Source organism: Notamacropus eugenii, chromosome 6, assembly GCF_028372415.1.
Source record: "Notamacropus eugenii isolate mMacEug1 chromosome 6, mMacEug1.pri_v2, whole genome shotgun sequence".
Classification (NCBI taxonomy): Eukaryota; Metazoa; Chordata; class Mammalia; order Diprotodontia; family Macropodidae; genus Notamacropus; species Notamacropus eugenii.
The window spans coordinates 337,959,489-337,985,382 of record NC_092877.1 but is presented as its reverse complement, the minus strand read 5'-3'; the positions used below and the strand labels follow the sequence as shown (position 1 = coordinate 337,985,382).

The 25,894-nt window shown below is 37.6% G+C and overlaps 1 protein-coding gene, 2 long non-coding RNA genes and 1 pseudogene across 12 annotated transcripts in view; 1 reads left to right on the top strand and 3 right to left on the bottom strand.

Moving 5' to 3' along the window:
* The window catches only part of LOC140510013 (uncharacterized), an 87,502-nt gene extending 83,895 nt beyond the window's left edge, over positions 1 to 3,607 (bottom strand). For 2 of the 8 annotated variants that reach the window (XR_011969039.1, XR_011969044.1), the window contains exon 1: positions 380 to 1,802. This is a non-coding gene — a long non-coding RNA (uncharacterized lncRNA). Of the gene's footprint in view, positions 1 to 379; positions 1,822 to 2,727 lie in introns of those variants that run through there. The other 6 variants (XR_011969045.1, XR_011969043.1, XR_011969041.1 and 3 more) reach the window with 5 other exon arrangements.
* Positions 1 to 25,894, top strand: part of CP (ceruloplasmin) — a 70,079-nt gene that overhangs the window by 2,370 nt on the left and 41,815 nt on the right. For all 3 annotated transcript variants that reach the window (XM_072618258.1, XM_072618260.1, XM_072618259.1), the window contains exons 2-9: positions 10,393 to 10,643; positions 11,472 to 11,684; positions 14,350 to 14,517; positions 15,216 to 15,470; positions 17,123 to 17,273; positions 20,219 to 20,358; positions 23,969 to 24,109; positions 24,503 to 24,720. In XM_072618258.1, the coding sequence (XP_072474359.1) occupies positions 10,393 to 10,643; positions 11,472 to 11,684; positions 14,350 to 14,517; positions 15,216 to 15,470; positions 17,123 to 17,273; positions 20,219 to 20,358; positions 23,969 to 24,109; positions 24,503 to 24,720 (1,537 nt within the window). The remainder of the gene's footprint in view (positions 1 to 10,392; positions 10,644 to 11,471; positions 11,685 to 14,349; positions 14,518 to 15,215; positions 15,471 to 17,122; positions 17,274 to 20,218; positions 20,359 to 23,968; positions 24,110 to 24,502; positions 24,721 to 25,894) is intronic.
* Positions 14,433 to 17,063, bottom strand: LOC140510014 (uncharacterized). Its single transcript, XR_011969047.1, has 2 exons — positions 15,977 to 17,063; positions 14,433 to 14,592 (listed from the first exon to the last, which is right to left on the bottom strand). It is a non-coding gene; the product is annotated as an uncharacterized lncRNA (long non-coding RNA).
* Positions 22,699 to 22,797, bottom strand: LOC140512925 (U6 spliceosomal RNA; annotated as a pseudogene).

Sequence of the window (25,894 nt, the reverse complement as noted above, 5' to 3'; positions counted from 1 at the left end):
ATACATATAATATATATATTTCCCTCTTTAATCCATGCCCAATATATATAATATGTGTGTATTTATTTGTTTTGCTTTTAGAAGCTATTAGTGTATTCAAGTTGTAGTCCCAAGGTATGGGAAATAATGTCCCAAGTCTCAGATCTTTCTTGTGGTTATTTTCTGAGGTCTGTCTCAGGACCCAACTTAGGGCTCTCCTCTCCACTCCTAAACCCCAACTAGAGCCCCCAGTCACACTGTCCTGCAAATAATCTTCCTCCCATTGGTCCTTTCAGCAAACTACAGTTGTTCTCTCTGCTCTGAAACTGAAACCAGGGAGTCTGCCCTTCTGCAAGTGCCCACAACCAACAGAGTCCCCATCCCCCAATACTGCACTTACCAGGAGTGTGTTAACTCCTTCCCCTGGAAGCCAAAGCCCAGGATGCCTCTGCTGAGCATAGCTGTGTTTACAGACCCTCAACAGTGGGAGGTCCTTCAGTCTTCTCCTACTCAGGCATCAGACCCTGACATTTTCTATGAAATGAAGGTTTCTAAGACTGATGCTGCCTCTCAACCCAGCTGACTTGTTTGCTGATTCCTTCAGAGTAGTCTTGGAGGTGTCTGTACTTCACTCAAGCAGAACCTTTGACCCTGGAGGTCAGATCTTTCCTGGGGTCATCTCAAATTCTCTTAAAAGGACATCTGTTTTACCATGTTTATTTCTGCTGCTCTGAGGTGATGTTCCAATTTTTTTTTGTGTAGGAAATTTGGAGAGTCAAACGTTTTCTGACCTATTCCATCATCTTCTCAGAATCCTCTTCCCTCTCCTAGTTTTCCATATATGTCATTCAAAGTTTGCTGTAATGGAATTTGAGCCATAATAGCATAAAATAATAGAAGATCAGCTCAGATGCTGCCATCTCCTACTTGAAGACTTTGCCAGTTTCTTGCCTCCAACCCCTCAAGTTACCTTGAATTTATTTTTTTCTATGTACTTATAGGTGTACATAGTATTTCCCCCAATGGAACATGAGTTCCTTGAAGTTGAGAACTGTTTCATTATTTATTTATTTATTATCTTCAGCACCTAATACAGTGCCTGGCATATAGTACATGTTTAATAAGTGTTCGTTGCTTAAGTGATTAATTAATCTAGTTCCGTTATTAATCTTAGTGTTATATTTGTCAGGCAATTGAGCTCTGAAGTCATGATGCCTGACACGTAGTAGGTGTTGAATAAATGTTTAATTGAATGTTTAGAGATCTGTATTGGCAGAGGAAGTTTCATCACTAAGAGTTCCTTATCATGACAAAGTCTGAGTAAATATATCACTACATTTTAAAAATAAATGTTAGTTATAGCACTACGATAGACGCTATTAGGGGAGGCTGACATCGAACCTATGATTTCCTCATTATAGGAATTGCCAGTGAGGAAATTCCCCCCACCAATGCCCTACTACACACTAGTCACTCAGGATACAAAAAAACATTTCCCTAAAGGAGCTCGTATTATACACAGGAATAAACCATGGATGGATATAAGCATAAACAAAATAAATTTAAGGTCATCTGTCAGGGACTGGGAACTGATGGCTGTGGGGAATCAGGAAAGGTTTCATGTCAGAGGTGAAGAAGTAGGCACACTGAGCATCACAGTCAGTACATCAGAAAGGAGCAAGGCCAGTCCTTGAGTCCTTCCCGTCTCTCTTGGGCTAAGACTATTTACTATTTCTAAATGGCTGAAACAAAAGAACCTCTACGGATTTTTAAAATATTTTTTCCACTTAAATACAATGTAAACTATATGATGGTTTTGAATCTTGTATATGGAAAAAAGCAAACATACAAAAAGATCCTTTAGATTAATCAAATATAATATTGAACGGAATTTTAGAAATTATTCAGTTTGATCTTTTATTATTCTAACAAATGAGGAAACTGTAGGTTAAAGAGATTAAGTGATTTTCTCAGAGACACACAACTCTGCACACTCAGTGTTCAGGCTAAAACCTGTATCTCCCAGTTCCAAATCTGGGATCCTTTCTCTTATAATATGGGCAACAAATCTGCTCGTGAGATTTTAAATTTAAAATATATGTCGAAACCTACTGTGTGAAAGGCACTATACTAGATACTTTAGACCAAAAAAGAGTCTAATTTCAGATATTAGAGACTAAAAAATCAGGAATGTTGCTTTGCTTGAGTGTTTGCACATAAGTGAGGGTGCATATCTAAGTGTGTTTCTATTAAAAACAAGTATAATTCATGTGTTTATTGAAGACAGATTAACCAAATTTAACCATGAAAAAATTCTCTGATAGCAATTGATATGACTTTTCTTTGTATCTATCCAAAATTCTCTCCAGGAATATCTGAATTTGGTTTATTCCTACTTCTCTCCTTGAAAGACTCAGTCAAGTTCCCTTCCTCCACCCACACACAATCAATAAGTTCCCAATAAACATTTTTTCATAAAACACATAATGAAAATGGAATATGAAACCCAAGATCAGTTAGCAAGGGAAAAGATAATTTCCTTCTTTTCAAGAAAGCGTCGATCCCCTAGACCCATTGAAGGAAAACTCTTAACACCAATAAAGACTAACTGTGAGCAGAGTTGGCCACCTTGGATAAGGCAGCATCTGCTTTTGCTGTTCTCTACACTTTCTCCCTCCAATAATCTCATCTCTTTCTCTGTTGAGAATGAATTTTGGGGCCAGGCATCGTGGGAAAGCAAGTACTTACCTATTGTCACATATTCATTATATAAAATTATTCTTAGACTTTGTCTGTTGCATAAAGGGAATAAAGTGACCGTGAAGTTTCTGGGTTTGGTTGTTGCTAAAGACAACTGCAATAACTTTTAGTGTAATGGATAACCTTTATGTTTACAAGGGGTGGGTCCAGGCTCAAATGTCTCCCTCACTACCCTGGTAATCTCTTGTGATGGCATTCGGTGCTCTAATTACACAGTTGATGGAGGTGGGAGTGGGGAAAATCACTCAGAATATCTATGGTTTTCCTTCCATGTGTGAAGAGTAAATATTAAATATGGAACTAATACTATGGTATTTAGATGTATTAAGACATTTTCTTTTCTACCCCAAGTTATCCATACCACCGTTTTTCCATTTGTAGTCAATAATTAACCTAGATTAGGGATGTCCAAAGTGTTCAGTTAGAAGTCATGTGATCAGAATTCCACATTGAGTGAGTTGTGTGAGGAATGTGACCCTGAAGACCACTTAACAGTTAAATATAATTCAATTACATAAATAATTACATTCAGCTTCAATAATAATTACTAAATCATCTAATCCTATTAACATGATTCTTGACATCAGTCTTACACAACAGTAAATTTATTATTTCACGTGTGCTAGCTGATTAAGATTTTTAAAAATTTCCAAAATCAATAATCATTGACTATGTACCAGGTACTGTACAAATCTCAGGCTGACTGCCATCCACAGTTAGATCCCAGATCATAGGATCACAGTATCATTGATTTACAGTTAGAAAGAACCTTTCGGTACACTCAAATCACCAGATGACACAACGTCATCAGGCTTTATGATCAAATGAAATAATCCTTTTAAAGCACTTTGTACTGAAAACACAAAATAAAAAAGCACTAAATAAAGACGAATAATTGTTATAGTTAGTATTGTTTGGATGAGGATGAAGATGATGATGGTGATGACATTACCATTAGTAGCAGAAAGAGCCTGGCTTAGAGTTAGGGAGAACTCTGCTCAACTCTCACTTTTGGCCCAAGGAAGTGGTGTACCAGATAACTTTTAAAGACCAAGTTGTAAGGTATTTTCTGACAGGCATCGGTAGAGGGAGTTTCCCTGTGTCAAGAATTCCCCGTACTAAATGAAATCACAGGCCAACCCCCTCCCCCTAAAAAAAAAAAAAAAAACAAAGCAAATACGCACCTAACATTATCCTCCTTAACAGAGAAGTAGCTGAAGTTCTTCCCTGCCCTCAACGGGCTTCCAGTATAGTTGGGAATGTAGTGGTACTCACACAAAAGAGCACATCTTTCATAACAATAATGATATATAAGCATATGTATTATACATAAAGTAGCATTATATATAATATTATAGTATCATTGTGATAATATCCCACTTACACACAATATGTTTCCAGCTATTAAAAGAAATTTTGAGTGTGATTACTGTGTCAGAGTTCCTGAACTCAGGTCAGAGTCATGACTCATTCAGAGAACTGATGGTTTTAACATACTTTTCCTCATTAATTTGGCCTTTCTTCATATGCCCAGGACTTGGCATAGTGCCTGAGTAGGCACTTAATAGATGCTTGTTGACAGCCTGACTTGATTACCTCATTTCAAAGCATTAGAAGCTGAAGGAACCTCAGAGATCATACAATCCAACCTCTTTATTTGGTAGGTAATAAAAGAGAGGTCCAGAGAACTGGGATGATGTGCCCAAAATGACTCAGTTTTAAGTGGGAGAGATGAGATTGGACTCTGCCTCTGCCCCGTGCTCTGCTGATAACTATGAAAATAAAAGCCTGACTTTACCCATACAGCTGTAGCTACAATCAACCCCACATATGGAAAATATCTCTCCAATGCAAAAGTCATTCTGCCTCCAAAACAATGGAGTCTTGGCAATTCCAGTCCACCACAGATTAGAAGAATCGGCTTAGAAGTATAGTTGGAAAAAAATAGGACTGAGGTAGGCATAATAGATAGAAACATAGATAGAAATAGAAGCTATAGATGTAGATAGAAATAGAAGTATAGCTATATCTGTAGATACAGGCATATGTACACATGTAGAATATATTTATAGTATGTGAAATCACTGGTCCTGGAGATATGATATGATATGACATGATATGATGTGATATGATATGATGTGGTGTTATGTGATTGATGCGATGTGATGTGACATGATATGTAATAGACAATAGGACATGGCATGACATAACACAATATACTATAATGTAATATGATATGTAACATATCTGTGGGTACACATATACATTATATTTTAAATAGGGGCATACGTTGTATGTATGTTTGTGTGTGTGTGTGAAATCCAGTTTTATTAGGAAATACTAAACTTAGAACACCAAATGGTAATAATTAAAAGTGGATTCTGCCTAGATGACATGATTACTTTGTCTAAGTAGCTTCCTGACAATCTGTAGCAATGTTATATATTTTTTGTTTCACTCCTCATGAGAATTCACTTCCAGGAATCTTAACTGGAGCTTTGGATTTGTGGTGACATTATCCAGTGTGTTCAGCTGCCAGCTGGAAGGATTATAGCAGAATGTTATTTATTCGGTTGATTGAATAGCTACAATTGATTCTTCTGGTTTGATAAGCAGTTGGCAAAACTTCTTGCACTCTTCCAGTAACTGTCCCGTTTTCCCAAAGCTGTGGCCCTTTGACCTTGCCATAGAGTGTAAATATGCCTCCGGTAGAGTATTGCATGATACAAGTCTATGTTCAGACCAAATTTGGTTTCACAATATTATGGGAAGGTAGAAGAATCTGATTACAGGTCACAGTAAAACTAAGAAAACCTGAATTTTGGAAAGTCCAACAAGTAACAGGATTTAACAAAAATGTACAGAGATAATTTTAGAGTTTCGTACACAATTCTCTTTTCTGTTCATTGCATATTGAAATGTTCACATTTGTTGGTATATTTTTAAGTTACTATTAAAAAACAATTTACATTAAAAAAGAGAAAAAACTATAATCTTACTACTTACTACACAAGTCCTGCCTCAATGCCTCCTTTTGGGATGGAGTCCCATTTCCCCAAAGAGAGAGAGCACACACATTCTGGCAAACTCAATGACTCAATGAAAGAACTTGATAATATTAAACAATTATTTTAACCTACATGTTGATTACCAATTAATTAATTCTTTGCCTATGGTGGCTCATGAAACAGAAAAGACTATGGCACAAATTCTAGGACTTCAATTATATAATAATTAAATTCTGCCTGCATATTCCTGCCAACAACTTAAATAGCAATTTTTCCCATGTCCTCTCATATCCTCTTACTACTCTTGACCATGTTATCTGAAAATCCTCCACAAATGACCCATACAATGCATTTGGAGAGGGCAGAGACCCTCTCTACAGGTAATTCTCATTCTGTTATGTGGATACCAATGGAATACATAAGCTGCCCATCATTTAGCCTTGCTTTCATCACATGGCCAACCCACCTTTTTTCCCCAACCCATTATCTCTTTAATAGTATCCTTTACATTCCATTTCTTATACAGTTCTTGATTGGTGCTATGTTATAGCCTATTCACACCCTTCATGCATCTTTCCAGTACTCTTTGGAGATACATGACTTTAATTCTTCAGGAATTGCGGCATTGTGGGCTATAGTCTAAATTCGGTTTCATTTCAGCTTAATTTTGGTTCAAGGTTTTGTGAGTTTTTTTTTAATGCAGCAGGCACTTGTCAACCATAAAATCCAATTAAATGAGTAATGAATAAACATTAAAAGCACACAATCCAAAAATAAAATAGGCTATTAAGATAAGACTCTCCCTTCACAGTCCTCACATCAAGAACTCAAAGAAGTCACTTCCTGGCATTTGAAGCGAAGGAAATGCCTTCAGATGACCTTTCTCACCCCACTGATCCTTTTCTATTTCAAACTCCCTGATCTGTAAAGCACCATGGCAGCTAGCTAACATGGGAGGAGGGGAGGAGGACTAGCTGAGCCCCCAAAATTGCAACAGCCCAGCCTCCTAGCACATGTGGCATTCCATGACTTGTAGCTATACAGAACCATTCAAAGAATATTGTCTCCAAAAGATAGGTCTTTCTATCAGGGAGAAACTTGGGGAGGTCATTATTGCTATAGTCTACTGGCCTCCTCCTATTTATTTCTGGGCCCAACTCATTGTCCACACAACGTATACTATTTATCGATTGGGGAATGTCTCCTACTTTCACAAATTTGGTTCATATTTGAGAAGTGAAACATTCATCATAGAAACTTGCAGCATGTCTTTACCTCCAAGTTTCTTGCTTTCCTTCTCATATTTGACTGCACTGGTTTTGGTGGTGCAAAAACTTTTTAATTTTATATAATTAAAATTATCTATTTTACTTCTCTTGAACTTTTCTATTTCTTGTCTGGTCATGAACTCTTCCCCATCCATAGATCTGACAGGTAATTTCTTTCAAGTTTCATTAATTTGTTTATGATATAATCTTTTGTATTTAAATCATGTACCCACTTTGAGCTTATCTTGATATGTAGTGAGAGATGCTGGTCTATGCCTAGTTTCTGCCAGAATTTTCTCTGGTTTTCTCAGCAGTTTTTGTCAAATAATAAGTTCCTGTTCTAATAGCTAGGATCTTTGGATTTATTAAATAACAACCTATGGTGCGCATATGCTTCTATAAGTTGGCTTCAATATTAATGGATCAACCACTCTATTTCCTGTTCAGTTCCAAATTCTTTTATTAAAATTTTGTAATTATAGTTTGAGATTTGGTCCCCTTCCTTCACATTTTTTTCATTGATCGCCTTACTAGTCTTGACCTTTTGTTCCTCCAGAAGATTTTGATGAATGAATGCAAGGAATAGGCTAAGTTTTTTTTGAATGATGAAGCATCTTACCCAATAGGCTCTGCAATGTTTGTGGTAATAATCAGTACAAAAATACAATTGCAGATATTTAATATTTTTCCCAAGTTGAATAATTTTCAGAACATTTAAATAATTATTTTATTAGTTTCAAATGGATTCAATTTCAAAATCTCTTATTGAGTATAACATTTTCAAAACACTATGCTAGATGTAACTCAAAGTTTAGATGTCATAATTTTGACCTAATGGAACTCATAATCTAATTAGGGATAAAGTATAAATATACTGAAAACTATAATACACAATAATATATTATGTAATGCATTAAGGAATTTCAAACAATGTGCTTTGTGTTCTAAGTGGAGAAAGATCATTACTGATTGAATGTATTAGGAGAGGCTTTATGTAGAAGGTAGTGCTTGATTTGGCACTTAAAGGACAGGTAGAATTTCAGCATATGAAAAATAGAGGTAGTACATACCTGTTTGAAGAATAATTTCAGCAAAGGTTAAAAGGTGGAAAAGCAGAGGATGTATTTAAAGAACAGGGAGTAATTCAGATTAGCCTGAGTATAGACTACACAGAGAGAAGCATCAATATATGGAGCTAGCAAGGTAGAGTTCTACAATATTATGGCAAGTCTGCAAAGCCAAGCCAAGGAGTCTGAGGTAGGGAAGAGAAGGTTAAGGTAAAGAGCCACTGAAAATTTTTGAGTAGAGGAAAAACATGGCCATATGCTTAAGGAAAACAAGGTGGGATATTATGTATAGTCTTATGTAGTTTCAATTACTCATTACTCTTATGACCAATTTTCTGGTAGTGATGCTCTATGCTCATCCTCAATAAACCTAAATGGTGTGTCAGCACTTCACATGGGACTCTTACCAAAGATTTTCCAGCTTGAGAGAACCCACCTGAATTTGCCCTCCACTGGCATAGCCTGTCAGTTATCTCTAAACCTTGATGGGGTGATGCATGAAACAGACAATATTACAAAATGACCTTCAGTCATATGCCACACATTCCCAGGGATTGTGAAAGGGTGGCAAAAATAAATAAATAAAAGAAAGAGGAATAGAATGTATCAGTTACACTTTCTTTGTCCAATTTCTTTGTCCAATTATAAATGTTAACTCAACTTTTACTGTTTCTAATGTGTCATCTTATTCAATGATGAGTAAATTTTCATGCTGTTAGAAGAATAGAAAGACATCCATATTTACATTTCCACTACAAAATAAACCAAAAGACAAAAGAAGCTGGCCAAAATTGTTTTACGTGCTCTAATTAAAATAAAATGTATTAGCAAGGAAAAAGAGAAGAAACTGGCACAGAACAAAAAAGAAAAGTCTAGATGGCAAGTCAAGTGTTCAAGTTACTAAGAGAACAAGAGTATGTTAGATTCATTTAGTATGTTAGGTTCATTTTCGGTAGGGAATTTATAGAAAGCCCTGGGTATAAGTCATATAGGATGAGGAGGCATGAAGGAAATTCATCCTGCCCCAATAAAGATAATGCCCACATCAGCAAAATCATAGCTCCATTTAAGTAGAAGGGGCTGGACTCTCTGCATGGGCTTCGATGTGAGTCATTTCTGTGTTCTTTATTGTATAAATAAAATCTATTTTGTGTTTGAAGCCTTGTGAACCTGAGTGATTATGAAGGGAACACGGTGTTACCATTAAAGAAATGCTGTTGTTTCCAGCGTGTGTTAAGACCATTCAATCAACACAAACCAATGAATATGCTTGCTATGTACCAGGCTCTGGGACAGGTGCTGAGGCTACATCTACAAAAGAATGAGAGCCAATGAGTCAGAGAAGCTCCAAGTCTAGTAGGACTCCTTATGAAAGGAGGAAATCTTTCAGATAAGGGTAATGAAACCCTTGGAAGAAGACGCAAAATGGAGTTGTCCATGGAGAGCTGGTCTCAGAGTCAGTTTCAGGTCTTGCTTTTGATACAAACTGGCTGTGTGACTATGGGCAAATCATTTCGCTCTTCAGGGTCCCCCAGCCAACTCTCTAAAACAGGCCCGCACAGCGTATGACCCACAGGCAATATATTGTATAGGCCTCTTTTACGTCTTCTACATTTTTCATGGGCCACCCAAAATCCTTTGGTGGGCCACAAGCAGGGCATGGGCATGTTGTACAGGCCTGCTCTGCAGGTAACCATCACTGGCAGAGGAATTTTCCTCATTGGGAGTTCCCTATACCAATGAAATCACAGGTCTGGACCAAAAATAAAAGATTTTCTGTGTACTCATAGAAACTATCATTGAAGCATGAGAAGAAAACAGGCAGGCTTTGTAGGGAATTTGCTGCTTTTTCATCTTGTTCAAGTTCCTTATTTTTTTTTGGATCTTGGCTTCTTCATATGTAAAATGAGGGAATTGACTCGGTGACCCCAAAAGTTCCTCCTGATGCTTATTTGCCGTAAGATGATATCAGAAAACAAGCTTGTCCTGTTTAAGTGGTCATTGAACACTATTAAATTCAAATGTTATTCTGACAAATGGTGACTTTCCCTATCCTCTGAGAGTACCTTCCATTTAGATTTTATGTATTCTGTATGCGTATAACTGTTACACATTATCTTTCCCTTTAGAATGAGAGCTTTTGAGGTTAGGGATCATGTTCTCTCTCTCTCTCTCTCTCTCTCTCTCTCTCTCTCTCTCTCTCTCTCTCTCTCTCTCTCTCTCTCTCTCTCTCATCCCCAACAGTTAGCACAATGCCTGGCACAGAGTAGACACTTAATAAACTCTTGATGACTAATTTGTCTTTTGCAGAGAACCTGAGTCCCAATTCTATCTTCAAAGAAGGCCAGACAGAATAGGAAGTACATATAAGAAAGCCATATATGTTCAATACACCGACAACCTCTTTACAAGGACAATTGAAAAACCGTCCTGGTTGGGGTATGTTGGCCCCATCATTCGGGCAGAGACTGGAGACAAAATTATCGTGCACGTAAGAAACTTTGCTTCTCGAGCCTACACTTTCCATACACACGGGGTAATCTACTATAAGGACCATGAAGGTAAGATATCTTTCCTGAATGTTTTCCTGGAATTTTCCTGGTTTTTTAATGAATTCTAAATGTGAAGATTTTAAAAAGTTGTCACATTGAGACATCACTCTGTAAAAATTTCATTTTTATCTTAGAGCTAAATCATCTGAGTACTAATGATAATATTAAAAAGGTTGCAAGGATTAGTGGATAGAGGGCCATCCTTGGAATAAGGACAACCTAGAACCCCATCCAACTTCTGACACAGTTGCTCCAGACAACCCACTAAGTCTATAAGATGAAGTACAGAGGCTGATTATCCTATCTCACAAGCATGAAAATGAATAACCAGATTGATGCAGGTAGTCATCCAGACAAGTAGGATTTCTACATGTTCTCCCTTTACTTAGCTTGAACTGCCAGGCTGAGAAGAAATTTATAGGTAAGGATGCCGCCAAGTGAGACAGGAGGAAAAGAGAGGGAAAGAGTATTTTCCTATTAAGTGTAGTTATTAGATGAGTCTCTAGACATTGAGCCCTGACTTTTCCAGCACCCCTCACCCACCTCCATTGCCAGTCAGACCCTAGAAAAGAAAAAAAAGGAAAGACCTTGAAAGTTACACATAAAACAGACACACAGCTCGAGAGCTATGGACTAAGTGTCCCTGTTCTTAATCATTATAATAGTGTAAATGCTATCATAGAGATAAGAGATGGTACTCTCCTCGGGTGGCAGCTCAGCCCGCTACAAGCTTGGAAGTCAAGATAAAATGAAAGCTATGTGAATATTGATAACTACTCTGCCATTTTGTTGCAAGCACTGCCATTGTGGGACTTCAATGCTTCTTATGTTTCCTAGGAGCTGTCTATCCTGATAACACCACGGGCCTGCTCATGGAAGATGACAAAATACAACCAGGAAAGCAATACACATATGAATTATTTGTCAGTGAAGACCATGCGCCTGGTTCTGGAGACAGTAACTGTGTGTCCAGGATTTACCACTCACATATAGATGCCCCAAAAGACATTGCATCCGGACTCATTGGCCCTTTGATAATTTGCAAAAAAGGTGTAGTAAATATTATTTTCCTATTGCTATCCATGCCACTTCTGAGACTTACACAAAATAAACAGAGAAAGACTGTCAGTTAGTCATGGAGTCACCTAGAAGCAATCAAGCCCATTGGTTATCTTTGGAGATTATTTGTTATTCTCTCTTTTCTTTTTAAGTTTTAAGTCCCTTATTCAGAGCTTGAGCAGGTGAAAGAAAGAGAAAGCAAAGGGGTGAGGGAAAGGGATAGAAAGAAAAGACTAAGGAGTCCAGGGATGAGTCCAAGTTCAATGTGTATAGGGTTCATGCGTTCTTTGTACTTCTACGTGCAGTACATAGCAGAGCCCCTGGTATCTAGAAGGCACCTGATAAATACTTTTTGATTGTTGATTGGTTGAAGAAGTCTACTTGGAAAATATCACTGAAATTCAAACAGAGAGATCATTTCTTATCCTAGCCAGTTTCTTGTATCCAACTTATCAGAGCCCTAACTAGCAAATAGGACATTGCCCCAAAGTTAGAACATCCATCAGAAGTCATCTAGGGACACATGGTTGAGCAACCTGCTTCCAAGAGTAACCAAGATCACATGCTTCAGAGGTATGCTTTGGGGGACATCTTCAGGGTCTTGCTTTGGAGGTCTGCACAGCAACCATCATCCATACCCTTTTCCGATCCCTTCTAGGTACAACTATACCTGTAGGCAGACTATCCTCAGCGTCCATGTCCACCCTCAAACTTATTTTGTCCCAGGTTAAAAAAAAATCTAGGGGCAGCTAGGTGGTGCAGTGGATAGAGTACCAGCCCTTGAGTTCATATCCAGCCTCAGTCTTAAGTAGCTGTGTGACCTTGGGCAAGTGACTTAACCTTTTTTACCTCAGTTTCTCCATCTGTAAAATGAACTGGAGAAGGAAATCGCAAACCACTTGAGTACCTTGGCCAAGAAAACCCCAAGCGGGATCATGAAGAGTTGGATGCAATTGAAACAACGGAATGACAACGACAGCAAAATTGCAAATTCAAGTATAGGTGTGGAAAGTGAGCAGTTTATACTTGGGCGAACGTCGTAAAGCACTGAGCTCCTGAAAGATGGTATAGAGCATGATAACGCTTTTCATGATTAGTTTTTCCATGAAGAACTCTGATACTCGAGATAGTCTCTGATGCATTAATACCTGTTTCAAAATGTAGATACAACTTAAGTCCATTCCTAAGGGAAAGAAAGACATACAGTAAGCAAAAATCCCTGTTTTGCTCTCTATCTCTGACCCCTCCCATCCCCAGTGTAGCATCGGTAAGCTCAGCAAAGAAAAAAAATGGGGTCTTATTGTGGAAAAAAAACAAACCAGCAACTCTACCAGGTCTCTGCTGTGCTTGCTTCTGAAGGCAGTCTTGGGAGTGGCAGTGACCAATCTCCCACTTACTTTAAAAATAGTGATAGGATGATCTGTGCCATGTTGTACCAGAGAGAGCATTGGATTTAATGCCAGAAGAACTGTATTCAAGTCTTGACTCAGTCATTTACTGGTTGTGTGACTTCAGGCAAGTCCTTTCAGTTCTCTGGACCTTCATTTCCTCATCTTGAAAGTAAACGGTTTAGAGCAGTACATCTCCAAGGTTCTTCTTGGCTTTGAGATTCTGTCAGTCTTTGTTGACAACTTTCTGGTGAAAGTAGCAGGGATTAAATGTATTTCTGCAGTATCTAGCCTTGAGTGACAAACAAAGCCTGAAAAAGAGTTGCTGTTAACTCTAGGTAATGGAGGGACATAAAATTATGTGAAGTTAGAAATATACATAAAAATAGAAATTTAGTGATACGCTGATCAGTTATGTTGATTTTTCCCTATCCTTTTATTGTCTCTAAAAAATTAGTGATATATTCATCAGTAGGTTAATTGTTACCTTCTTTTTTTGTCTCTAAAAAACACTGTTTACTATATGGGATGACTCTTTGGAGGCAAGAGCAGAGCATGCTGGGAGAAACTGTGTAAAGAACTGGGGATACAAAATAGAAACAATTGAGAGGCACTCAAGGATCTAACAATCTAATTATGTCCCTTGTGTGTAGCACTCAGTGCCTTATGCATAGGAGACAAAATAAATGCTTATTTTTTAACTAATTAAATCCAGTTGCCTTCTTTAAGAAATGAGGAAAATAGGGCTCAATGGAGAGGAAATGACTTATTCAAGGTTTCTTAGCAAATAATGGCACAGCAACTTTAGATCACAGATGTTCTGATTCTTAGTATAGTGACCAGTAAATTAATATGGCCCTTGACAAAGTTAGCAAGTCATAGGCTATGGTAGCTTTTTGTACAAGGAGGAAATGGACATGACTCCAAGATTAATCTCCCAATTTGCCATCAATCTGTTACATCTTTAAATGAGAAGCTGAAACTCAGAAACACTGGTCCCCAAGTTGTGGCATGTCATCTGAAGATATTGAATGACCAAATTTTTTGAACACATGAGATTTTCTGAAGTATAGCATAGGCATAAAATCAATTTTCATATCTGAAAAATGAGTAAAAATTCAGACCAAACATGGATTCGTTAGTAGGAAGAATTAATAAAAACAAATAAAACTGAATTATTTCACAAGTGTGAAGTTAAATATGTGCTAGGGACCAAGATCTGTTTTATTATCAGCCAGAATGTAAGGAAATGACTCTCTTTGTTTCAGATACATTGGATAATGACAAGGAAAAAAATATCGATAAAGAGTTTGTTGCGATGTTTTCTGTGGTGGATGAAAATATGAGTTGGTATTTAGAGGACAACATTGAGACCTACTGCTCCGGAGAAGTTGATCCGGACAAGGAGGACTTCAAAGAGAGCAATCAGATGTACTGTAAGATCATCGCATGACTTTCTATATTTTCCCTTGGTCCAACGATCTTGCCGAGTTGCTTCCCTCAGATTAAATCTGTCTCATGAATAAGATGCATTGAAACATAAATTAATATCTAGCTCAACTGGAAAATCCTGGTCTCTAAAAGAGATAAAACCAGATATTTCTAAAGAACAGAACATTTAAACAATGATACTAGAAAGAAAACATTTAAATCATGATACTAGAAATTATGGTAAATGAATGAAGAGAGAAAGAAAGAAAAAGAAAGGAAGGAAAGAAAGGAGGGAGGAAGAAGAAAGAAAAGAAAGAGAGAAAATAAAGAAAAGAAGAAAGGAGAGAGGGAGACAGAAAAAAAAGCAAGGGAGGTAGGAAGTAAGAAAGGAGGAAAGAAAGGAAGGAGAGAAAAAAGAAGGAAGAAGGAAAGAAAGAAAAGAAGGAAGGAAGGAGGAAGGGGGAGATGGAAAAAATAAGGAAGGAAGAAAGGAAGACATGCTCTTTAACTGTTGATTGAATTTTCCCTAAATTTCAAGAAAGATTATGGCCTTTGACATTCCTATGCTGATAATTACACATGGAATAAAGCACCATATCTCAAAACAGGATCGATGAATGATTTTTTTCTGTCCCAGGTTCAATAGTTAACCTAGCACCAATCAATGTCCCTGAATTTGAAGCTCTTTTCTCTTACCCCACAGCTATAAATGGATACGCCTTTGGAAGCCTCCCAGGTTTCACCATGTGTGCAGAAGACAGGGTGAAGTGGTACCTTTTTGGCATGGGTAATGAAATTGATGTGCATGCTGCTTTCTTCCATGGGCAAGCATTGACTAACCAGAATCATCGAGTTGACACCATCAATCTATTCCCTGCCACACTGGTGGATGCTTTTATGGTGGCAAAGAACCCTGGAGAATGGCTGCTTGGCTGTCAGAATTTCAACCATATGAAAGGTAGGAATTCTTGATTTTTCTATGAAAATTTTCTTTGCCATCTATGTGAAGTTATAATTTAGTTAACAGTACCGTCCCAAAGATTTTATTGAAGGTAACTTTAAGATATAAAATTTGTCTTAGCTGGTTGCTTTCTTTTATTTGAGTACTAATAATATTGAAGTAATAACTGCAGGAGCCTCTTCAGTGGACTCCTGGCTTCTAGTCTCTCCCCACTCTGCCTCTTCCAATCCTTCCTCTATGCAGTTGACAAGCTAATCTTTCTGAAGCCTAGGTCTGACCATGTCACTCTTTCTTTTAAGTGGCTCCCAATTGCCTCTAGAATAAAACTCAAACTTATCAGCTTGTCACTTACAGACCTTCAAAATTAATCAATCAACAAGCATTTATTAAGCATTTACTATGTGCCCCAGAACAGGAAGCTAGGTGGTGCAGTGGATAGAGTGCCAGGTCTGGAATCAGGAATACTCATCTTCCTGAGTTCAAATCTGGCCTCAGACACTTACCAGCTGTGTGACACTGGGCAAGTCACTTCACCCTATTTGCCTCAGTTTCCTCATCTGTAAAATGAGAGGGAGAAGGAAATGGCAAACCACTCTAGTATCTTTGGCAAAAAAACTCCAACTGGAATCATGAAGAGTCAGACACACACGACTGAAAAATAACTGAACTGAAAAGTGCCAACAGCTGAGAATACAAAGAATGAAATGATTCTTACTGTCGTGGAGCTTACTCTGGTCCCAGCTTACTTTTCCACCTTCTTTAATATCATTCCCCTTCATGCATTCTATGTCCCAGCAAAAGTGACCACCTTGCAGTTCCTGTAACTCACCATTCAATTTACCACTCTGGTGTCTCTACTGCCTGTCTGTAACACCTGGAATGCACTCCCTCCTCACCTCTGCTTCTCAGAAATTCTATTTTCCTTCATGGATTAGTTCATTGCTACTTCTCATGGAAAGTTTATCCTGATCACCTTAGTTCTCCTTCCCTCCTCACATTATCATATATTTCTTTATCTGTTTACCTGTCTCTTTCTGTTGAATGCATGCACCATAAACATTCCAACTCCTTCTGAAGCATAAAAACAATGTAGTTTACTACCTGCTCCTCAAGAATAATTAAAGTAGAAAAAAGTGACTGGATTTTGCTTCGTCTCCCATTGTCACCACAAGACAGGTGTGCTTGTGCATGACCTGTCTACTTCAATCAGTCTCCTATTCTGTATTGTGGCCTAATCACCAGGGGCGTCTTGGGTCTCTGTTTCCCCTCACCCTTCCCACCATATGGAAATATTCTGGAGTTAGCCTCCCTCACTGAATTGCCCTAAGCGCCAAAATCCCTAGTTATGTCCATGAGCAGATTCTCCACCTCCACCCCCATCCTCACCCTGAGGTTTTCTGGCCACACATGCTCTTCCACACCTCTTCTCATGTCCCTCTTCTACTGAACATCCTTCTCAACATTAACTGTCTTGTCCATGAGCGATCTTTCTCCCCATTATCTAAATTCAGAACTGAAAGCATCTACAAACATTGACTCCTCTCTTTCTCTGATGCCAAGGTGAAGATAAGGGAGAAAGTATTGGGAATTGTCAAAAAAGGTGACACTCTTTTGTCTTCTAATTGGCGTTCTTCTTTTCTTGATTTCAGCTGGTTTGAAGGCCTTTTTCCAGGTGCAGGATTGCAAAAAACCTTCATTTGATAATGTTAGTGGGAAAAATATTAAGCATTACTACATTTCAGCTGAAGAAATCATCTGGAATTATGCCCCTTCTGGTAAAGACTTAGACACACCTGGAAGGTAATTCAGAATAAACACTGAATATCATGTAATTTATCCCACCTCTTCCCCAATGTTAATATCATTCAGCATAAGTGTACCATTAATACGTTTTTAATTAACTGTGATCAAAAATTTAAAGAATGAGTTTAGAATGGAGTAAGTTACTGTTAAAATTACCTTTTTTTATTGTGGAAATTACTTTTACTTAAACCTAATTCATTTTTCAAAATAAGAGTTTCAAGAGAAATAGAGAGAGCGCCTTCTGTTTTCCTGTGGGTGGAACTCTTGAGGTAAACTTTATGAGAAAATATGAACAGGGACAAAGGTAGGCTGATAAATATTTAACAACCTTCTCCCCAAAACTCTCTCCCCAAAATATACCACGACACACTTTTCAGTTTAATCTTCATTATTAACATCTTTCATCACTTTCTTTAGTTAAAATCATCAACAAACAATAAATCTAGCCTTGATGTGTCGTTTTGCTAATTTCTGAAGTATAAGTGCTCACACTGAAAATTTAAATTGGCTCTCATGAGCTGATTTGAGCTGGCTTGAGCTGGCTCTAGCACACTACTGAGTAGGAGTCTTACTAGTCAAGAAGTTATAGATGGGTTGTGATCTGCATCACTGAAGGACACATCCATGTTAACAACATCATGGGTCTATTGGAATTTTGAAGTTTAGGAAATTGCATAAGAACTTGATATATGTTGAGAAGTTCTAAAAATAGCCAGTAAGCAAATAATGTGACAAAGTAACAATTAAATCAAATAATTCATTTTTCTGAGAAAAACTATAATGACAATGAATTTCCCATGCCTAATAATCTTGTAACAATTTTTACTGAAATTTTATATTTGTTCATTCAGTAAACAAATATTTATTTAGCATTTAATTTTAACTCCTGTTTTGCCCCTTCCTAAATTCGATGTTCTTGCCAAACTGGTCAGCTTAGAATAGTGGCTAGAATACTAACCTGGAGTCCTGAAGACCTGAGTTCAAATCCCATCTCACCCACTTAGTAGCTATGTGACATTAGACAAATTATCTAACTTCTCTGGGCTCAGTTCCTCGTCTCTAAAATAAGGGAGCTGTATTAGTTAGCCTCTAACACTATGCTCCTAGGGCAGTAGATTGCACCATGGTGTATAGAGCTTAGAATGAGGAAGACTCATCTTCAGAAGTTTAAATCTGACTTCGGACACTAGCTGTGCTACCCTGGCTTCCTCATCTGTAAAATGGGCTGGAGAAGGAAATGGAAAGCTACTCCACTACCCTTGCCTAGAAAACCCCAAAAGGTGTCACAAAGAGTCAGACATGACTGAAAAAAATCTATGATCCCAGTTTATCATTCCCTGAAGACTTTTTCATTCTCAGCCTTTTTTTGTGCCTATACTCTGTTAGCTGAGAACAAAATATTTCTAAACTAAAATAATTTAGGAGGAAGTTTATTAAATCTTCCAGCAGAAGAAACAACTGAAAAAGGGATAACTTATTCCCTTCAATGTTTATAAATTACATATTATATGGGATTCAAAGGAAGGAACAAGGAAACAACAGGTGATTGACCATCATGGAGACAAGTTTCCAGATTAAGACATGTGGTATGGTTGAGATGTATAATGGGAGGAAAATCTTTACATTTCATGCGTTCATCTTCATATCTGACTGGATTTCTGGTCAGCATAATCTAGGTGCTGAGATATCTGGTCTCTAAGAAACAGGTCTGGTTTCTTAGGCAAGCCAGGACCAGGTCAAACAAAGCCATCCAATTTTCCCACTCCTCCCACTTCACCAAATTTTCTCCCCTTCTCTCCCTAAGACAGCATGCAATCTTATATGAGTTCTGCACATGCATTTCTATTAAATACATTTTCACATTAGTCATGTTGCATAGAAGAATTAAGACTAATGAAAGAAACCAGGAGAAAAAAAAAATAACAAAGGAGAAAATATTCTGCTCCATTTTGCATTCTGACTGCATAGTTCTTTCTCTGGATGTGGATGGCATTTTGCATCATGGGTCCTTTGGAAATATTTGGAAATATTTCGCATTGCTGTGAAGAGTTAAGTCTATCAAAAATAATCCTCGCACATTGTGGCTGTTACTGTGTACAGTATTTGACTGGCTCTGCTCACGTCACTCAGCATCAGCTCACATAAGTCCTTCCAGGCCTCTCTGAAGTCCTCCTGTTCATCATTTCTTATAGCGCGATGATATTCCGTTACATTCGTATACCACAACTTGTTCAGCCATTCCCCAATTGATGGATATCCCTTCGATTTTCAGTTCTTAGCCACCACAAAAAGAGCTACAATAAATATTTTTGTACATGTGGGTCCTTTTCCCATTTTTATGATCTTTTTGGGATACAGCCCTAGAAGTGGTATTGCAGGGTCAAAGTACCTCACAAGGTTTTTGTGAGGACCAGGTGGGATTCTGTTTATGAAGCACAGTGCCTGGTACATAGTTTCTATACAAATGCTAGTAATTTATTACTATTATTATATTTGAATGCTTGGTTCTTTCCTCTTATTTGGTGTTGACATAAATTATAGATACTAATTATATCTTTTTACCAGTATATGAACGCCCTCTACCAATGAGGTAGATTGTTCTAGCTTAATAGATAAAACTCAGAGAGTTGTCCGAGACTCAGAGAAATTAGATGGCCACAGAAATGTCATACATGGAATTTAAAAGCAGGTCAAGAACCCAGGTCCAGCATCCAGCCCCTGGGTCAGTCTTCTTTTTATGTAAGCATCAGTTAGAAATTTCTTTGATGTGCACCCATATACTTGTATTTGAAATAACAACTAAAATTTTACTAAAATGATCATTGACCATCAAGGTAGTCTTTACCTCCAAAACAGTCATCTTTCCCATTTGAATTCTTGGTTTTTCTTGATACTCAACTTTGAAGTTTAAGCAACTGTTCATTGTTGATGTATTTGCACAGCTCCTCAGAGGTATTTTTCAAACAAGGACCTGATAGAATTGGAGGAACTTATAAAAAGCTGGTTTTCCGCGAGTACAGAGATGATACCTTCACCCACCGCAAAGACAGACTTCCTGAAGAAGAACATCTGGGCATCCTAGGTAGGACTGGTGGAGAACAGTGAAAAGAGAACTGGATTTGGAATGAGAGATTCAAATTCCAGTTCGGCCACTTACTATCTGTGTGGCTTTGGTCCAGTCACTGTTAATGTCTTTGGGTATGAGTTTTCTAATCTATAAAATGAAAAGATTGGACCAGAAGTGTCACGCGGCCACAGGCCACATCTAGGCTGCAACACTCCCAAGAGCTTTCTGAATCAGATGAAAATGTAATTGGAATAAAATATAACTGGAAAATATTTAACAAAATAAATAAATGAAAATAGAATAGAATATAGATAATATTAATATGTGGTTTTCCAAATCAATATGTAGCCTTCAGGTATCCTTATGCAAACTTTAGCAGTCTCGGTTCCTATTGGAGTTTTACACCACTGGTGGTTGGTTTTATTTTGTTTTGATTTTGTTTTTTTTTCTTTGATCTGCACTTTCTTTCACATTATGACTAATATGGAAATACGCTTTGCATGATTCCACATGTATAACCTACATCAAATTGTTTACCATATCAGGGAGGAGGAAGGGGAGGGAAGGAGAGAATTTGGAACTCAAATTTTTTTAAATGTTAAAAATTGCTTTTATGTCTAATTAGTGAAAAAATAAGATATTATTCATGAAAGAGTTTAACACCCCTGGCATCTGTAATCTAATCTCTAAGGCGGCATCTAGTTCTTTATCAATGAACCTAAGTTGCTGATTGCTGTCATTTTTTCTAATTTATTTTTTATTATGAACTTAACAAACAATAAACAGAAATATTTCAATCTGCAAAGAATAGATATAAATGTACATATAGATATATGTATAGGTATAGATACAGGTGGGGCAATTAGGTGATAGTAGATAGAACACTGAGGCCTGGAGTCAGGAAGACTTGAGTAGATCATTTTCCTAATGTCATGGTCCTCTTCAAAAGCGAAGGACAAACAGCCTGTGAGTAGACCAAGCTGCTTGAATGGGGACTCAGCTAGCTGGGTAACTCAGTTCGTCCTCTCCCTCTCCTTCTCCTCTCCAAAGGAAGGTAAATTTTGATGGCCAGAAGCTACCCAGTTTTCCTTTCTTCCCTCTTTCCTTCTCTCCTTCTTTTCTTCTTTCCTTCTTTCCTTCTTTCCTTCCTTCCTTCTTTCCTTCCTTCCTTCCTTCCTTCCCTGCCTCCCTCCCTCCCTCCCTCCCTCCGTCCTTCCTTCCTTCCTTCCTTCCTTCCTTCCTTCCTTCCTTCCTTCCTTCCTTCCTTCCTTCCTGTCTTTCTGCTTTTATAAAACCTTAAACCCAGTGAAGCTTCACTGTGAAGCTTATAGATTGGACCATAATGGGTACCAGCCCAAGCTCCACTTAATGGCTACCATTTGGGTACTCCTGGCTTAGAGTGAATGTCAATGGTAACTGCCTCTCTTTGGAACAGCAACCCTGAGGGTCTTCCCCTCCCAGCTTATTTTTTTTTTTAATTTTTCTAATTAGAGGGTCCATCCCTTGACTCACTTCTTAAAGAAGCCTATTCACTGACTGGGCCTTACCTCACTCGAAGTAAGAAACTGTAAAGGCCTTAGCTGAAAAGGGCCAGGGTCTCCCACTGTCTCCTGGGCCACCTCCAGTCATCCTGATGAATATCTGGTCACTGGACCCAGATGACTCTGGAGAAGTGAGGCTGGTGACCTTGCACAGTCCTCCCTTACTCAAATCAAAGTCAACTGCAAATCATGTCATCATTTCCCTGATGTCATGGTCATCTTCAAAAGTGAAGGACAAATACAACAACTTGTAGCCATAGATATGAATGTGTTGATAAAGAAAGTGAGTGATCAAGAGAGTATTTGTCAAGCACTTATTATGTACCAGGCACTGTTCTAAGCACTGGGAATACATACACAAGCAAAAAATGCAGATCATGACCCTCAAGAATATTACACTCCAATGAGAGAAGACAGTCTACTACAGACTTCTGAGGAATAGGTAGAAATGCCTAGAGAGTAGGGAGTGGTGCTAGGAACAAAGAGAACATGGCCTCAGCCCTGCATGAAATGGTGGTTTGGGCCAAGAATTCAACAATCAAAAGAGAGAGCTACAGCGTGGAGAAGGCTGCTGGGAAGGAGGAGGGAAAGTCTGAAGAGTAAGCAGGACAGAAGAGAAAAAAAGGAATGGATACGAAACTGAATTTAGGTAGTTTTTTCTTCTAAAATTTATATTCAGTTTAACACTTTAGTAACTACCCTGCTTATCTCTGTCCCCTTCTGAATTTCCTTCCACTTTCTTGTATATGTTTTATAGGTTTTACTGATGTTCTTTTCCTCTTTTTCCTTTTTAATCACTATCACCAAATAGAAGAAAAATATGTAATGTTTCATAAAAGTGGCATTCTTGCCCAGGAACCATGCCAGTCTTCTGGGTGTGGGTCTCATTTCAGTATACATGCTACAGAAGCAAGCCTTTGTTGCTCTTTTCAATAGTGTGTCTTCCTGTGTGCATTCTAGAAATTAAAACATTTCTCCTAGACATAAATTATTTATTGGTTCCATACTTAGCAAGGCACCTGGGTGCAAGGGAAGGAAAGCACTCCAAATCAACAAAAGTTAAAGCTCATATCAAGGATAGCACATACAACCAACGAACCTTTAGGAATGATATCTATACAACAACAACACCAGAGTCACAGGATCATCTAAATGGCTGCATGGATGAACTCTTATTACCTATATCATTAGAGGTAATACCCAGCACTTGGCATAGTGCTTGGCATATAGTTGGTGCTTAATAAATGTTCATTGACAGAGTAATACACATCAATGAGATCACAAAGATATTGAAGTATTGGTGATTCCCTATCCCTCCTACCTACCCTGCCCCCAACAAAGTTTTTGTCTAACTCAACAATTTAATTCAACATTTATTGGGTAAGATGTCAAACTGAATTAACGATATTCAAAACAGGAGTATTGCCTCTACCCTCATCTCCAGGTGTTATCTTTCACATACATAGACAAAACTTTTGGTCACGTGCCTTTGATAATGAAGGATTAGAGGTCTCCTCTCTCTTGTAACCAGAGAGTTGCATTTATAACAGAGTAGCCATGGGTTATGAGAGCAGTTTGTACTCTTGAAAGAATTTTCTGGGTTTGTATGTTTGAAAACTAGCTGACCCATTCAGGTATTGAATTAAATTCTTTTGTTTTAATAGCAACAAAATAAAGGTTGGGTCAAAGTCAATAACCTCCGAAACCATCTGCCACCCTCATGTGAGATGAATGTACTTACCTATAGCATATACAGTTATATTTCTCTCAAAAAAAAAACTAAGAAAAATAATTAACAAACATTTCTTAATGCTTATTAATAAGCTTGTAAAGTTATACTTACTTTGTGCTAGGCACTGTACAAGATAGTAAGGTCACAAAGACAAAATGCATCCATTCCTTTCCTCCAGGAAGTTTTATTCTCTTAAGAGAGAGAAGATATATATATATGTATGTATGTATGTATGTATGTATACACAAACACAAAATAAATACCAGGTGAATGGGGAGAGGGGGGAATGATCATAACTCGTTCATATCATTACAATGGTAAGGAAGAAAAATCACTCTTTGTTTAACTCTAGGTCCCGTCATTAAGACAGAAGTTGGAGATACCATCAAAGTTACTTTCTTTAATAAGAGTCCCTTTCCCCTCAGCATTCAACCAACTGGTGTGAGATTCAACAAGAGTAATGAAGGCTCCCATTACAATTCGCTCCATGGAGGTGAGTTTAATCCTCCTTAGTATTTATGGAGTGTCCACTGTGTGTTAAGAACTAGATTTAACCAATTTCCTAGCTTAGTCAAATTTTATTAAGAAAATATTACCATAAGAGAAGAAAGCCCTTTCCCCAGTATTCTATACTGGTTTAACACTTTTTGATAGTGATCTCCTAACAGAAGGCACATGGACTCAAGGTTAAGAATGAGACATATAGTTTCAGACATGACAAAAATCCCTTAACCACATACAATCCCCAGATGATCGCCAAGATTCTTGTCCATTCTAATCCAAAAGACTGAGTTCAGAAGTGAGTTACTGTAGTATGGACATAGCCTACACTTCACCTGGAGTACTGAGTAACATTTCAACCCTCTTAATGTTCATCTTGTCTTAGGCATTGCTTCTGCTCCTTCTTCATCACACGTGGCACCCCAAACAAAGTTTACCTATGAATGGACTGTCCCAGATGAAGTGGGACCCACATACAATGATCCCAACTGTTTAACCAAGATGTACTACTCTGGCGTAAATCCCATTAAAGACATGTTTACTGGGCTTGTTGGCCCTCTCATCATATGTAGGAAAGAAAGTTTGAATTCTAAAGGCAGACAGGTAAGTTATAAGGTAGTAATGGGGTATGATGGAAAGAATGCTCCACTTGGAGTCAGAGACTGGGGTTCAAATCTGGGCTGTATTATTATGTACCTCCTTTGTGATTCTGTGCAAGTCATTTAACCTCTATGGACCTCGGTTTTGTCATCTATAAAATGAGGTACTTGGACTATCTGTTTACAAAGGTTTCTTCCAACATTATGCTAATGTTTTTAGGAGCTTATTAATGTCTCATTTTTTCAGATTATTTTTATCTTTCAAGTAACGAGTATTTTTTTATTAATCTTCCTCTTACCCTTTTAGCATCTAAAAAAATCAATCAATGAATATTTATATAGTCCTACATTAGCCATGTTCAAAAAAAATGTCTATTTCTTTCTGTATTTTAAGATCATCACATCTGTTGGTAAGCAGTGTATCTGTTCTTCATCTTTTGGAGTGATATTTTATTATTGCACTGATAAGAGTGCTTATAAGAAAATTGACTAAAAACAGAATTTGCTCTTATGACTTTCTATGGTTAAGAATGGTTTCCACCAATCTTCCAAGTAAATTATTTTTGCTAGCTCCCTTCATGTTTAGAAGAATTAATTGAGAAGCAACTTTTCACAAAAATTCTTTCAAAATCATTTTTCTCTATAATGCTGTTGGATAAGCAACATTATATAAATTATGGTATAAATTTCTCTATGTTCATTTTCTTCTCCATCAGTTGATGAAGGTTTTCCTAGTTTCTTCTGAAATTGTCCATTTTGTCATTTCTTGTGTCATCATAATTTTCCATTACATTAACATACTACAATTTGCTTAGCCCTTCCACAATAAACGAACTACCACTTAATTTCCAATTTTTAGCTACTATGGAAAAAGCTGCTATAAATATTTTTTAATATATAGATCTTTTCCTTGATTTCTTTGGGATTGTTTCTGTTATCATCAAACCATCTGTTAGAGTCTTCATCATCCAAAAGAGAGAATTCTAGATTTTTAGGTCTTCCTTCCAAAATAAACCAATAAAAAGTTTGTTGCGCAGCTATTGACTTAAGTATTATGTAGCTCCTCTAAAATTCTACTGCTCTGTATCATTGTGAGTTCTTGAAGGCTATTCTGGCAAGGTACAAACTTTGGTAAGTTATAACAACTTGGAAAAGTTTCAAGTAGGATCTTGGCAACA